This window comes from Peromyscus maniculatus, chromosome 9 (genome assembly GCF_049852395.1).
Source record: "Peromyscus maniculatus bairdii isolate BWxNUB_F1_BW_parent chromosome 9, HU_Pman_BW_mat_3.1, whole genome shotgun sequence".
Classification (NCBI taxonomy): domain Eukaryota; kingdom Metazoa; phylum Chordata; class Mammalia; order Rodentia; family Cricetidae; genus Peromyscus; species Peromyscus maniculatus.
The window spans coordinates 8211210-8226016 of NC_134860.1; the positions used below are offsets into that span (position 1 = coordinate 8211210).

Sequence of the window (14807 nt, forward strand, 5' to 3'; positions counted from 1 at the left end):
CAGATCCTGGTTGTGTTTGCAACATGCATACAGATATGTTCCCAAGTTGTAGCCCAGGCCTGGATGCCACCATGGCTCTGCTTGGCAATGAAGGTCACACAGATTGGCAGGGACCCAGCAGTACCACATCCCATGGTGGTAGCTCAGATTCTAGGCACTGTGCTTGATGGCAACAGGGGCCTGAGATATCAACACCGACCCTGGCTACAGCAGGGCCATGGATCCAGACATGCCCCTCAGTTACAGCCCTGGTCCTGATGTCATTATGGTCCTAGGTGGCGGTACAGGCTTCTAAGACACATCTGTCCACTTGGGGGCATATCCCTTTGACAACAACATGGTCATAGGTGGAGGCCAAGACTGCAGGTTGCTGCCAGGCCCTCACTGGCAGAGGATGCATGGGTATCAACACAGACTCCAACAGTTTGTTAGGGCCATGGACAGGATATGGCCCTTGGCAGCAGACCAGGCATGGATATCATCATGGCCCCAGGTGGCAAGCAGGCTATGGATTTTTTTCATAATCCTTTAGTAAATGTTTTCATTTCCTGAGAGGCTTTATAGCAATACTGTTGTTTTTCTAATTCATGTGGTGCACATGATCACATCCTGAAATGGGTATACAGAATGCTATAGCTAGGGTGAATAAATATATGACCACAAGGATACAGTATGGATACTTTTTCCATTACGCAATGGGAATCCACGGAGTTGACAACACCATCCGCATCCAAAGACCTGTGTAGCCCTAGCTTCCTGAGAACCCACTGTTGTAGCTCAAGCTGGGCACACAAGTGATCTGATGTTGCAAGAGATTCTGGGGCTTACTAGAGTGAGACATCACACCTGACCAAAGAAATTGCTTCTAAGTCAGAAAAGTTCAAAATCACTTTATTATTAATAAAAACTCAGTAATATTACTCAATATGAGCTTAAAGAAATTAGTCAATAAACAGTGAATATCTTTAGTAAAATACCTAAATAACAACAAGAACAAAAGTAAGAACAAATGAATAGCAAAAGCTCAAACCATAACAAAGAAAACCAAAAAAACCCAAAGCAAACAAAACCCAACCAAAACCAAACAAAAAAATTAAGGTCATAAGCATTCTTTCAGTGCACATTTTGCAGCAGAGACCTACAGTCAGTGGCTGGCCTTGGAAACATGGTAGGAAGGCAGACAGCGATTGTAAAAAGCGTTTTAAAAACTAGTATAGCCATGCCTCCTTTGGGTTTGTAGGTCAAGTTCTCACAGAGACTAAGAATGAGACCTTTCTAGAGCATTCGTTGTACCCCTCGGGAAGCTTTTGAGTTCACAGCTCTAAAGGAGTGTCTTCTGAGAAGGAGGAGGCCTTGATCGGAGAGTATAGCAGGTCATAGGTTCAAGGCATCTTTGGTTTCTTTAGCCTCCTCAGTTCTCCCAAGATCTGCTATATGAGAAGGAAAGGCATTCAGACACAGAACCAGCCTGACTGGGCCACAGGCTAGAAAAAAATCAAGACCTATTCACACTGGAAGCCAAGGTCAAGAGCCCCCAGCCTCCCACCAATGCCATGTTTGCTGAGGGTGGATGCATTGGTGGCTCACTTGCCTGTGAGACTTAGTGCTCCTGTTGCAGCAGCTCTGTCTGCAGGAGGCTCTCATCCTGGGCTGTGGCCTGTTCAAACTCATATTGGTGATGGTCTAACCTAGAGGAGGAAGGCAGTTAGGTAACAGGCCTGGTAGGGACCTGCTATGTCAGCTGTTCAGCCTGAACCAGCTCTAGTCAGCTGGACAGTCCAGCGTGACCTTTCATCTGAGGTCATTTCCTGCATTTCCTAAGGGAGGAGGGTCAGAATGGACCTGGACCAGGATTTGATTCTCAGCTTTTAAAATATACCAGAAGATGAACTGAGAACTACACTGTGCTGGGCATGATAATCAGGACTTTTCTCCAGTTGTCTAGATAAATTATTTTGACAGAAAAAAAAAACAAAGTAGCAATGTCTGAGTAAGAGTAGAGGGCATATCTACATGAATCTGATTAGATACAGGCAATGAATGTGAGCAACCTGAGAAACTGAATGTAGACACTCTAGGGGAGCCTACAAAAGAAAAGCAGTGAAGGATCTGATTATCGTTAAAGAACAGAAACTGGCCTCGGTTCAACTCCTCAACTCCTAAATCTTCTTATAATAGAAAAATCTTTTCACAGGAAACAGATTCACACAGTAGAGAGCCTGTAATCTGCAGGAGTGTGCTTCATGTAGATCTGCCCAAAGGCAGGAACTTCTCGCTAAAGGTGATGTTCTGGAAGGAAAATAAAGTGGCAGGAGCACACACTGTCCTCCACAACTAACCCGCCCCCTGCTAGGTTGAGGACTACCATAGGGAGATTTGTGTGGAGAAACAGGGGACACTGAGAAGATTCCAGAGAGCTCAGATGGGAGTAAGGGGTAGACACTCCCCAGAAACACTAAGGATCAAACATAGTGTTTCCTGGAGAGGTTCTTGTTGGCCAGGCCAATACAATAACCTGAGGCATTCTTTCTCTTGCTGTGGCTTGGAGCTATTCAGATGGTGGAAATCCCAAAAAGACAGAGATCCAGGGACAGGTGACACACATGGTTCTAACTTCTCTCCCAGCTTGGGCTCTTACCTCATCTCAGAGACACTGAAGTGATGTTGCAGCTTTTCTGCCAAGTCCTCTTGCTGGGTGACCAGCTCCTTCTGCTTCAGCAGGTCCTTCGGTCTTTCATCCAGGCTCTCTTGCTCCTGTTCATTAGAAGATTGTGTTCTCAGTGGAGGCTTGCTCATTCATATGCACACACATAATTTCATGAACACACACAAGTACATGTATGCACACATACAAGCACACTATAATGCAGTAACATGTTTAGCTTCACAGTTAATACTAACATAAGGAGCAATCACCAGGGATACTAATGAAAACAAGGTAAACCTGTTGGAAGAGAGAAGACAGTGAACATGGGAGAGAGGCAGTTCAGTCAGTGAAGAGCCTATTTGCAACCTAATGCAGAGACAGGTGGCCTCAGGGGTCCTTGTCCGTTAACTAACCCTGCTTAGGAAGTTCCCCAGGCTGTGCAGTATAGGAATGTTCCCCAGCAAAGGACTACTGGATGGTCATGGACAACCCCACTGGTCTTATTCACTGTTTCCCAGTTCCCCCAACGTGAGCAACTTCCTTCAAAAAGGGCTCTCTGTGCTACAGGTTGCTTAACTTTGGACCAAAAGCAAAGAATCTCAGGAAACTAGAAAATGTCCATAACCAGCATCCAAAAGAAACAGTTCCTTCCTTTGAGGTGATTGTGCCATGGATGTGTTTGTGTAACAAATGGCTGACTAAGTCAGTGCCAAATGATTTTATGTATTATTTTGTGCTGAACAATATTCCATGGAAGAGCCTGACCCCATTGTACTGTTTCACTCTTTGAATGATGGGCATCATGAAGCTACACTCAGGAAAGCTGATAAATCCCTGAGATCCCGTAGTTTCTCTGTGGACACTGACTTCATGTTCTGGCATCACTGGGTCACCTGGGAATGCAGTTCAACTTTCTGAAGACTTGTGTGTAGCTTGTTACTGTGCTGTACCATTTTACAGTACCAGCAATGTCTGAGGGTCCTCATTTCTCCAAACCCTCCATTAGGATGATTTTAACTCAGAATGAACAACTTTGGAGAAAAGCAGTTACTGAGTGCTGCAGACCCAGCATATAGCGTGCCCAATACCCTCAGGAATCTAAGTGGGGTGCACTGAGACAGCCCCATTCTCATACCACATCCTGGCTAGGGAACTTCCGCTGGACTGAGATGCAGCTTGAAGCACACTGCAATTCAGAATCTCTCAACGACTAACATCCAGCCTAAGTTCCAAGGCCAATGTTAACCGAGCCAAAGTTAGGGAAAGGGGAAAAGCAAGTGGTAGCAGACAATGTGGATGAGGACAAAACAGTATACAGAGAAGACACAGCAAGCCACCTGACCATTGAGTGTGCAGTCACCATTCACCCAGAGCAGAGAAGAGACACAAACCCTCACCCAGCCTATCCTGCCTCTCAGATACCTTGATTTGCCACAGTGGTCTCCTCCTAACCTCCATGTACTACATTCCTTTGGTTTGCTCCAAGGATTTCTTTTCAGATATATATATATTTTTGTCTCTACAAATACCTGAAAATCACTGAGTTATAGCATCTTTTGTGTCCCTTTGTTCTAGTGAGCTAGGAGGACATGGAGAAAGATGGGCAGCAGCATACAATATTTGATGGATGCCAAGTGAGGGGTCACAGTACTTTTTCAGAAAAGTTGGTTCCATCATCATTAAAAATGTGTAAATGAACATACAAATATAGATAAACACACACACACACACACACACACACACACACGAAGTTACAAATCCACACATACAAACACACTTGCACATATAAGCAACTGAACTTGCAAACACACTCAAATATTTACCCCTATAAATACAGGGAACATGGGCACATACACACATACACACTCAACCACACATGGTCACATACACACACCCAAAGGAGCACCTCTGTGCAAGCAATAGACAGTATTCACACACAAACACACAAACACATAGAGAGATGCACAGAAAATCACAACACACAATATACAACAACCCCAGCACACACACACACACACACACACACACACACACACACACACTCACACTTCCTGAACCTAGAATGGTCAGTGAGAGAGGACTGTTGCCTTGCAGCACCTTTTCTGATGCATATAGAGGTAGCGGGTCCTCTATGCTGTCTACAAGGCTCTTAGACTCAGCAAGGCACTGCTATCCCGGCCTGCACTTAACTTTTCCTTGAATACATTTTATCCATCACAAAACCCCCTGACTCCACATTATCCAAGTTAACCCATCATAGTCTCTTCACTCAACGTATCCTGGCTCCTCCACAGATGACCTTGATAACCCAAGAGAAAGAAAGGGACACATGGTCAACACCAGGAAGTTTTCAACAGAAGACAGTGCATATGATATGAATGCAGCCCAATGTCAGTCAGAAGGAGGCCAGTGACATCACCTGCAGTGCTTTTCAGGAACCCAGCACTCTGCAGAACTATGAGAGGGAATCTGTTCTGAGACATAGCCATGCACATGATATAGTCAGCAACACAATGTCAGCAAGGAGATGCACTGTGGGATTCTCGGTTGAGAAACCAGAGACAAACCAGACATTTCCTGTGGTCTTAGCTCTGTGCAGTGAAAGCAAAGAAGCCTGCTATTTATTGTTAAAAAAAAAAGCTGTAGTGTTTGATTTTGTTATTTATTAAAAAACACATTGGTATCAAAACAATAAAAGCAAATAAACAAAAGAGAAAGCAAATATATCTTTCCTCTTTCTGTGTATATTTAAACTTGTAACATTGGATAAGACAAAACAAGACAGAAGGTCTACCTTGGAGGACAGGAGATCTAAAGAGAACTGGGAGCCAGATTAGCCCAAACAGAAAATTTCAGGTTCAATGAAAACCTGGGCTCTAAGGGAATAAGGGAAGAGCAACAGATGACAACATGGGATTTCATTTTGTAGCCTCTGAACCTACAAACCGATTTACACATTTACACAGGCCTGTATAGATAACACACAGACCACAGAAATAGGAAGTAAGCAGAAAACAATGGTGAGGGCATCATGCTGTAGGAACAGTTGAATTAAAAATATGCACATCAGGTGTTTCAAGTGAGACCCACAACACTGCTATCCATCCTTTGGAGACTAAAAATTCCTAGGAGAGCACACAAGTTCTTCATGCTATGTTGAGTTGATAGGAGAAAATGTTTCTTGAAGCTTCAAATCTGTCACCCCAACCCTCAGCCTGTCAAAGGCCTTCCACATCTATGGTCAACCATTCAGTTCCAGACTGGAAGCTCCAGGATGGGAGAACTGTCCAGCACCATGCCTAGAAAAAGGGCTGAAAAGGGGGTACTCAGGCATCTGTCACTATGAATCAAGAGCTTGGCAAAAGGAAGAGAACACATTGGGATGCAGGAATTAAGGAGAAGACCACATGCCACACAAAACATTGACAATGAGAACCACTCACTTGGCACTGACAATGAGCTCTAGTCCTTGCAGACTGCTTCCTATCTGTGATCTCACATGACCCCTGCAAAGCAAATGAGCCACAGGCCACTGACATCATCAATGAAAGTTTTGTGCTGTTCCCTAAGGAGCTCCCTGCATAGCAGACCTCTGATCATAATGACATGTAGGTGGATGATATGTGACTGAACCAGTTCTCAATGAACTGCAGCTTCTAGCAGAGCAGGAGGTTTCCCTTGCCAATTATCCAGATTCTTGCAAGAGGCTAACTCTCTAGAACGACTCGGGAATGATCACAGAATTCAACAGTTGGATGGTATATAGGTGGGGGTCTGGATGAGTGTGGATGGTATATGAGTGTCTCTGTGTTTATGGTTGGACAGGTGGGCACCTGCCCCTGCTGCCTCAGCCTACCTGCTGCTGCTCAGCAGAAGGGTCACAGATGACCTCATGAGCCTCCTTCAAGAGCCTCTTCAGCTCCTCACAGGACTCTTGGATTTCAATCTGCTCCTCCCACAGCAATCTGTTCTTCAGTCTTAAAACATGTATATTTTCCTTCAGCTCAGTGCAATCTCGGAGGACCTGGCCATGGAGGTAACTGAATAAACACCAAAACATGGTGAGACCCAGCCAGCCTCCTTTGCCATTCCTACCCCCAAGTACCACCCGTGCTGAAAAGTCCCAGACCCCCAGGAAGCCCAAGAATGAAGTTCTCAGTAGCCAAGCAGCATCACTCAGATGCAAACCAAATCCAGAGAGTAACAAAATTGCAAAAAGATTCAAAATACTTCTGAAATTCCTGATGCCAAAAGAGATCCTGTGCCTCTGAGAACAGGGTCCAGCCCACACCTGTGCTTAACTGTTCATGACATTGGGAAAGCATCAGCAGGTTGAGGGCAAACACTGTCAGAAGGATAGAAAAAGCCCCAACCAGAATCAATTCTGTCTATGGCTACCATGGAAACAAGCTCTGGGAAGCCCTGGTCAGAGCCACAGAAGTACTAGGATACCTGACACTCCCTTCATGGTTCAAACCATTTGTTTTTTATCAAGGGGCTGCTGAAGCTGGCAGGACATTGCTTGGAGGAGAACAGTGTCTTTTCACACTTAGCAAAACTGAGTCCAAGAGGCACAAGGCCAAGGACCACATGTCAGGCTGCTTGCTAAGAGGCAGATAGGCAAGAACCAGAACTCTCACATTGAGTCAAAGAGAAAGATGGCAGAATCAGTCTCTCCCAAGTTAAATCAGGCACATACCTGTAGGACACATTCTCTTCAATCAGATGTTTGATCTTGTTCACACCGTCACTTATTTCCATTGGCATTTTCTGTAAGTCCAGCATCACCTGCTTATGCTCCTTTTTCATGATTTCAAAAGAATTCAGCCTGTGGTAGGGCATGGCCCCAGGAGAAAAGGACCCCATGAACACAGGCCACAAGGATCATATGGAATCAGGCTATGCTCTGGACTCCTCAGTGCCATGGAAGACACAGCCTGGCACTTATACAATAGGTCCTCCTGGTGCTTATTAAACTTCCTATCATGTCCCCAGGCCAAAAGAAGAAGGAGTTATCCACGACTACATGAGCGCCCTCAGTGGACTTTGAGCAATAGATGATCTCTCTAAGGAGACCCCAGGAGTCTGTGCCACATACTGGTGCCACCGGAAACCTATGGTGACATTTTCCTGTCTTTACAACAGGGACTCTCATGCCTAGCTGCCTATATGCTACACAGAGGACCATAGCATACATTGAGCATTTCAAGGGAGGAGTCCCAACTTCAGAAAGGCATTATACACTTCACAAGGGATTCCAATGTTCCACCAAAGTAAGAAGAGTGGCCAAGACGTGAGCTTATCAAAGTGAAGCTCCCTGGTGTCATCACTGGTATCCCATGGAAAATGTGAAAATGGCAAATCCTCGGGCCCTGCCACAGACTCTAAACTCCCAGGAGTAACACACACACACACACACACACACACACACACACACACACACACACACACACATACCCCACATAAAAATAATAATTCTCATGAAATACAGAGAGTTTGCACTGTCTCAGAGTATAAGGAGGAGCCAAGAATAGCTTTAGGCCTTTACTTCCCACATACACAAACATTCCACATATAGTCAGGATGCCCATGAAATGCAAAGAGTTAGAACAGCCTCAGAGTATAAGGAGGAGGACAAAAGAGAAGCAATGATAAGCACCAGACCTTCCAGACACAAACTGAGATGGATGAATGGGACCAGGCCCCTCCAGGATTTTTAAGCACACATCATCCGCTCATCAAGTACAAAGACTCATCACAAACTCACAGGACCTAGCATCTCCCACAAGCCAACACCTGCCAAGGCCTCTTGAAATGCATGTTGAGAGCTCACACACTACTGTCCCTATCCCAAAACTGTGATACAGGCCATAGGCTCTGCTTTTCATTTGAATGAATAAGAATAGCCTGTGTCCCAATCTCATACCTACCAAGGTTCCAAATTCTGTGCACTCAGGAAAATTTGTTAAGCACCAGGACACCCCGGAGCTTGAGCCTCCTGTTCCTCAGAAAAGCTTAGGTAGACACTGTGGGGTCAAGATGGTCAGCAGGGAACTGCACATAATGACTACCTGTTCTGCAAATCCTTGTCTATATAACTGCCCAGGATTCTATGCAGTTCAATGTGCTCATATGTTGTACTCTGTAGCTGAAGGGTTAGTTTCTCCAACTTTGTCATCTGCTTCTCCTGGTCTATGGAGGTGGAGCCTTGGGTTGGTGTCTTCCTGGTAGTCCCTGCAGGAAGACAAAGCAAAGTGATCTTGTATACTTGAATATACATAGGGCCAGGAGAATCCATGCTAGTTCCAAGAGGAAGTCCGAGGAAGAGGAAATGTTAGGTACCCATTGAGCGCGCCAAAGAGTAGGCCACCTATCCTCAAATAGGTACCCATGAGCTAAGTATCTGTCCTCAACCATGATGGATAGGCATGTGCCTTTCTCTCTAATGCAGTTCCCTGGACCTGGAAGATATAAGATAGCCCAGCCATATAGATTTGGAGGACAGTGTCAGCTCATATATGATGTGGTGTAGGTAAGTCCTATTGTCCCTAGAGCTTAGCAGTACCAAGTCCTCATCCCATGTATCCAGGACAAAGTATGGGAATGACTGAAAGTTTTCTGCTTGGCCAGGGCAGTTTCCCTCCCTTCTTCTTGGCATCAGATTCCCATGGAAACTGATGGAATCCACTAGGATGAAGTGCAGCAACACCCTACCCAGAGAAGGACACCTAATTAGTCACCACTTTGTTCCGGCTGGCCCTTCCTTTCCACTCAGAATGAGATTAAGTATGTCCCAGAAAGGTGCTGCAGGCTTGAAAATCCATGGCTCTTCCAAACTAACTATCAGAAATCGTTTAATCTGGGTCTGCTCTTAGGGAACCCAGGGAAGCAGGATAAGTCCATTGCTTCCCAGAAATTCACAGATGCTAAGCCCCACTCCTGGAAGGCCCAGCTCAAGCTCCACCTCCTCCAGAAAGTTCCCAAGCCCTGCTCAGGACTCACAGTGCCTTCCCCAGAACCATTTATTACTCCATGTTTTACACTGAGACTGAAGCCCAGCTTCCTTCTGCCTCTCTCTGGTCTTCCCATGTTCTCTATTCTCCCTCCCAAGCAGCCTTCTCAGTCTTGCTGACATGTCTATGGGCAGTGGAAGAATACCCCACAGTCACCTGGTGTTCCCACAACAATGGTGACATCAAGAGAATGCCAAGGACTCCCCAGAATTCAATAGGTAGTCATGAGAAGGAACTATTGGGTTCACCAGCAGTAGCCCTCACCTACCTACAAATTACATCATCTGCAATTCACTGGAAGCCATACTGCCCTTCACAGGAGACTTCAAAAAACCCAAGGGATGACCTTTATCACCTCCTCATTACAAACACAGGGATCTCTCTCTGTTTCATTAGAATATATTCACTAGTTTATGTACAGGAAGTTGAAGACTCTCTTCCAAACATATCCCAGGAAATGGCTCATCCAACTCATGAAAACTCTAGTCAATAACATAAGAAAAAAAGTTTTCTAGGTAATTAAGTAAGGATGGTAGGAAGGAAAATTCAGTCCCCTGAGGCCAACAAGCACATTGTGGAGGATCCACAAAGCTGTTAGTATGGTGGGAGATACTCAGTGTCTTGTCAGAACAAAGATAAGTCCTGTAGTTGATGAAAATTACTCTTGAACTTCAGCAAAATTCATTCCTTCCTTCATAAGATACCAATAGTGTGGTAAACTAATGGCATTTCATTCTGGAGATACTAAGAACCAGAATTCCCTGTGGGAACACTCAACACAAGAGCAAAGGATGTGCCATTCCTACATTTAAGTTTAAAGAAAGATGAACGGCTAGTGAGAGGCCCCACAGATATGCAAAGGCATTTTCAGAAAATGAGTGATGTGAGGCAAACTATGTCTTTTCAGATGTTATTTCACACAGACAAATCATGCTAGACAATGTGAGTTATCTCAGTAATACCCAATTCTAGAAGTCAAAGCACAGCACCTGCCCTACACACTTCCTCTTATCAGTTAATCCTTACGCACTGAAGAATGAACAGAAAGTGACTGACAGAAGAAACTTTTCCGAGACAGGTTCTGAAAACTCAGACTTGAGTCTCCTTCTCTGTGGGTATCAGTTTCCCATCTCTCTATCGGGAAGTGGCTGTCAGAAATCAGCTGGTTTCCTCTGTCTCCCTGCACAAGAGGACCCAGTGGACAACCTCTTAAGTCTTACAGCGGTACAGGATGCTCTTTCACTGCAGAGCCCTCAGCCATGTACTTTCAGAAGCCAGGAGGTAACTGCTACTGTTATAATCACTTTGGTAGTATAGGGATGCCCAAGTCCCTTGCTCTGTGATTCAGAGTTCATGTTAATGGAAAAGCCATGCAGGGGCAAAACATAGTCAACAGATTCACAAAGTCATCCTCACTAACAGTCCAGGACACCCAGGGCTGGCAGGAAAAGGACAGTCTCAGTCCAGGTCCACTGAATCTAACAGCTCTTAGGCTGAACTGGAGACCTGTGTGCCATCAACAGCTGGAAATTCAGACACCTTAGAGGTCATTGGAAGACAGATGCACTTGGGGGCTCCTGCCATACTAGTGACTGTGATGTCAAGTATGAGAACCTCAGGGTTTTCCAGGGTACTCTCCTTTCCCTATTATCACTGGCACATAACTAAAGGACTCCCGTGGCTGTGAAACACAGTCATGGTACAGAAATCTCATTAATTCCTCTGTGCCCCCTTCCAAGAAGTTCCAAGTTCTTCAGTCCTCGCTCTGGAAAGCTGAGTCCCAACACATCCATAAAGCTCCCCAGCCCCTTCCCAAAACTCACTGCCTCTTCCCCAGGACCATTTTCTCCATGTTTTCCAGGGAGACCCAGGACCAGCTTCCTTCTGCCTCCCTCTGGTCTCTCCATGCTGTCCATTCCCTCTACCAAACAGACCTCTGAGTCTGGAAAGCATGTCTAGGGGCCAAGCTTGTGGCCAATGACAAATGATCTCAAGGCAGTCAGTGTTGCTACAACACTAGTGACATCACTGGGATTCCAAGAGCTGTCCAGGATACAACAGAATGTCCAGCAAAGGGTCTGCTGATGTCATGGGGCACAGCCTTTGCCTCCTTGCTAATTAGTTCTCCATGAACTGACCAGAAGCTGTGGTTTCCTTTTCCGGAGTCTCTCATGTGACTCAGCACCTCCTCCTTGCAAACCTAGAGATTTCTCTCTGCTTCATAAGAATTTTTCCAGTAATTCACCCATGTGGAACTGAAGTCTCACTTTACAAACCCTGCCTAAAATTGGCACTTACCCTCCTCACATCCATACCCAATAATATCAAAAATAAATCATGCCAAGGAATTTGGTCATGATCATTGAGGAGGAGGGTTGTATTCTCTGAAGTGATTAAGCACCTGAGGAAGGCTATGGTTAAGGGAAGGTGACTATTGGGAATTTGTAAGTGAGCTGACACTGTAATGAGACCCTAGCTGCTCTAGAATGTCCTTTCTACATACCTGGTTTCTTAGCCAGCATTCTCCAGAAGTAATACAATGATTCTTTATGGAAATGGTATTTGTTAGAATGGCTTGCAGGCAGTGCTCTATCTTATCCAACAATATCTGGCTGTGAATGGAAAGGCCAAGAATCCAGGAGATGACCACTCCACAACACTGGGTGTCTCAGCTGGTCTGCAGTATATGCTGGAATCTTAAAGAAGTAGGCTTTAATGCCAGTCAAGAAATGGATGTGCTAACAAGGCCAGTCAAGGAATGGTTGTGCTAACAAGGCAAGAGCAAGCAGAGAAAGAGTAAGAGCTTCATTCTTCCAAGTCCTTCCAACAAAAGGAATTGCCCAAATTACTTCTGGATTAAAGATCTGAAATAAAGGTGTGTGTAGCAGGAATCTTCAAAGTTCTTATTCTTAAAATCAAACCTGGAGCCAGGTATTGGCGTGAACACTAGAAGATCAGAGAAGCAGAACAAGCCACAGCTACCTCACCTTGCCAGTTCCTCAGCTGATCCTGTTTCCTTCAGACTGGAAGCCTCTGTGTCCTCATCCAAATGGATTTCAGCTGAACTGCTGCTCAAAAGCCTAAAACTTAACAAGCCAAATGCTTCTATTTCCTTGTTTTCATGTCTTATATACCTTTCTGCTTTCTGCCATCACCCCCTGGGATTAAAGGCTCATTTTCTGGGATTAAAGGCATGAGTCACCATGCTTGGCTGTATCCTTGAGCACACAGAGATCCAGACGGATTTCTGTTTCTGGAATGCTAGAATTAAAGGTGTGTGCTACCACTGCCTATCCTCTATGTTTAATATTATGGCTATTCCATTCTCTGACCCTAGACAAGTTTATTAGCATGCACAATATTTTGGGGTACACAATGCTAGCACATTTCCCTTTTTTGTCTAAAATTAAAAAAAGCTTATAACTAATACAAGAAAAATTATATCCAATAAGTATATACAATATACACTGTCAAGATTACATTAACAATGTCTAGTCCATTAACATTTGACAAAAAAATCCATTAATATATTAACAATGTCCAGTCCAGTAACATTTGATAAACTCAGACAAAAAAATTCATTACTTATCCTATTTAAAACAAGGAATTTTTTTAAAATTAGATTCCATAATCTCACTTTTTAACTTATCATATCTATATTCTCTCTCTTTTTCTTTTCATAATAGATTCAGTAATCTACCTTTTGTCATTTTTATATCTTCCCCTTTTTTGTTTTAGTGTAGATTTAATGATCCACCCATTTATTCTATTATTTATTTATCTTTATTCTCAGAGTATATTCGATAATCTACCTCATATATCTATTCTCTTTTTTTATTTCTTTCTTTTTTCAAACAAAAACTCTGAATCTAATCTCCTTGTCCAGCTTTTTTCTTAACCATTAACAATTAACAACTTGTAACCAACCATTGTAAACAATAACAATATCCAAAACTCATTAAATGACCCAAAACCTCCCATCCCACCTCTTGAGAATGTGGGCATCGTTTTCTTAAAATTACTTCCTGCTTTCTGGGGATGAAGACATCTTTAGGGGATCCTGAAAAGATAATTTTTGGGTTAATTGTCAAGTCCTTTATCATTTGTCCAGTTGCTGCATATTGAGAAAGTGCAGGGCTTGTTTCAAGTCCTTGTTCAAGTAGTCTGTCAGGCTGGATCATCTCAGCTAGCCATCTCAAAATTGTCCTGAGTAGTCTGTAGTCCAAAGTCAATATTTTGGTGGTGTTAATCAGCTTAATGGCTTTACAATTTACAGTCCATGTGGAATCATCTTTGTGGGGTCCCGTCATCCTTTTGAAGATTTCAAATTTGCTCCTCCAGAACACATCTTGCTCACTCCATGCATTCTCAGAAAGGAAAAAAACCCTGTTTAAATTGGAAGACCCAGGTCATGGTTCCCTGCAGACATTTTATTGTGTGCCTCCTCTGTGGTTTGGAGCAATCACAGTCTCATAAATGTCTGTCTCTCGGGACCATGAACTTTCTTCCCTAGAAGAGAAAAATCTTCACAGCAATTTCTCCCCAACATTTGTCTTGCCAAACTTTTCCAAATTGACCTTTGTTGATGCTTTCTTGTAACAGGATGTTTCAGGCAATTATCTCCGAACAAGCAGTAGTAAACCCTTTGTCCCAGGTAGTAGCATCACCAACACGAAGAGATGTAGCAACTTGGGGCAGAAGCAGCTGCTTCCATGGTCCCACTGCCACTGTTTGTGTCTGGGCCCTGACCTTAGCTTCTCCTTAGCAAACCTCCTAGGCCGGCCCCAAACTCGGGATACTCCTGCCTCTGCCTCCTTCTGTAAATCCAACCAGTGTGCCACCACAACTGGCAATGTGTAGCTTGGGCCTGACCTGGGGCTCACATGGCCACAGGTAAGTAGCTTTTTTGTGAATTTCTACCCATGAATGTTGGGTGCCAGATGTAGCAGGAATCTTCAAAGTTCTCATTAATAAAATCAAACCTGAAGCTAGGTATTGGGGTGAATGCTGGGAGACAGAGAAGCAGACCAAGCCACAGCTTCCGGTATGACCTCATCCCTCAAAGATCCAAATATAATTAGATATTCATACTTCAAAATAAGCACACATCTCCCACAGGTGTGTCCTCTATTCTTTGTTGTTTCTTA

General features: G+C 44.2%; 1 protein-coding gene across 2 annotated transcripts; it reads right to left on the reverse strand.

The window, feature by feature from the left end:
- Window positions 1-1591: 1591 nt before the first annotated feature.
- Window positions 1592-12305, reverse strand: LOC143267242 (disks large homolog 5-like). 2 transcript variants are annotated; one of them, XM_076544295.1, is made up of 6 exons: window positions 12164-12305; window positions 8719-8881; window positions 7347-7475; window positions 6504-6687; window positions 2639-2754; window positions 1592-1688 (listed from the first exon to the last, which is right to left on the reverse strand). In XM_076544295.1, the coding sequence occupies exons 1-6, from the start codon at window positions 12180-12182 to the stop codon at window positions 1601-1603; spliced, it is 699 nt and encodes a 232-aa protein (XP_076400410.1). In that variant the 5' UTR covers window positions 12183-12305; the 3' UTR covers window positions 1592-1600. The 2 variants fall into 2 exon arrangements, with proteins under 2 accessions (XP_076400410.1, XP_076400409.1); XM_076544294.1 differs by lacking the exon at window positions 12164-12305 and having other exon boundaries at window positions 8719-9061.
- Window positions 12306-14807: the final 2502 nt, after the last annotated feature.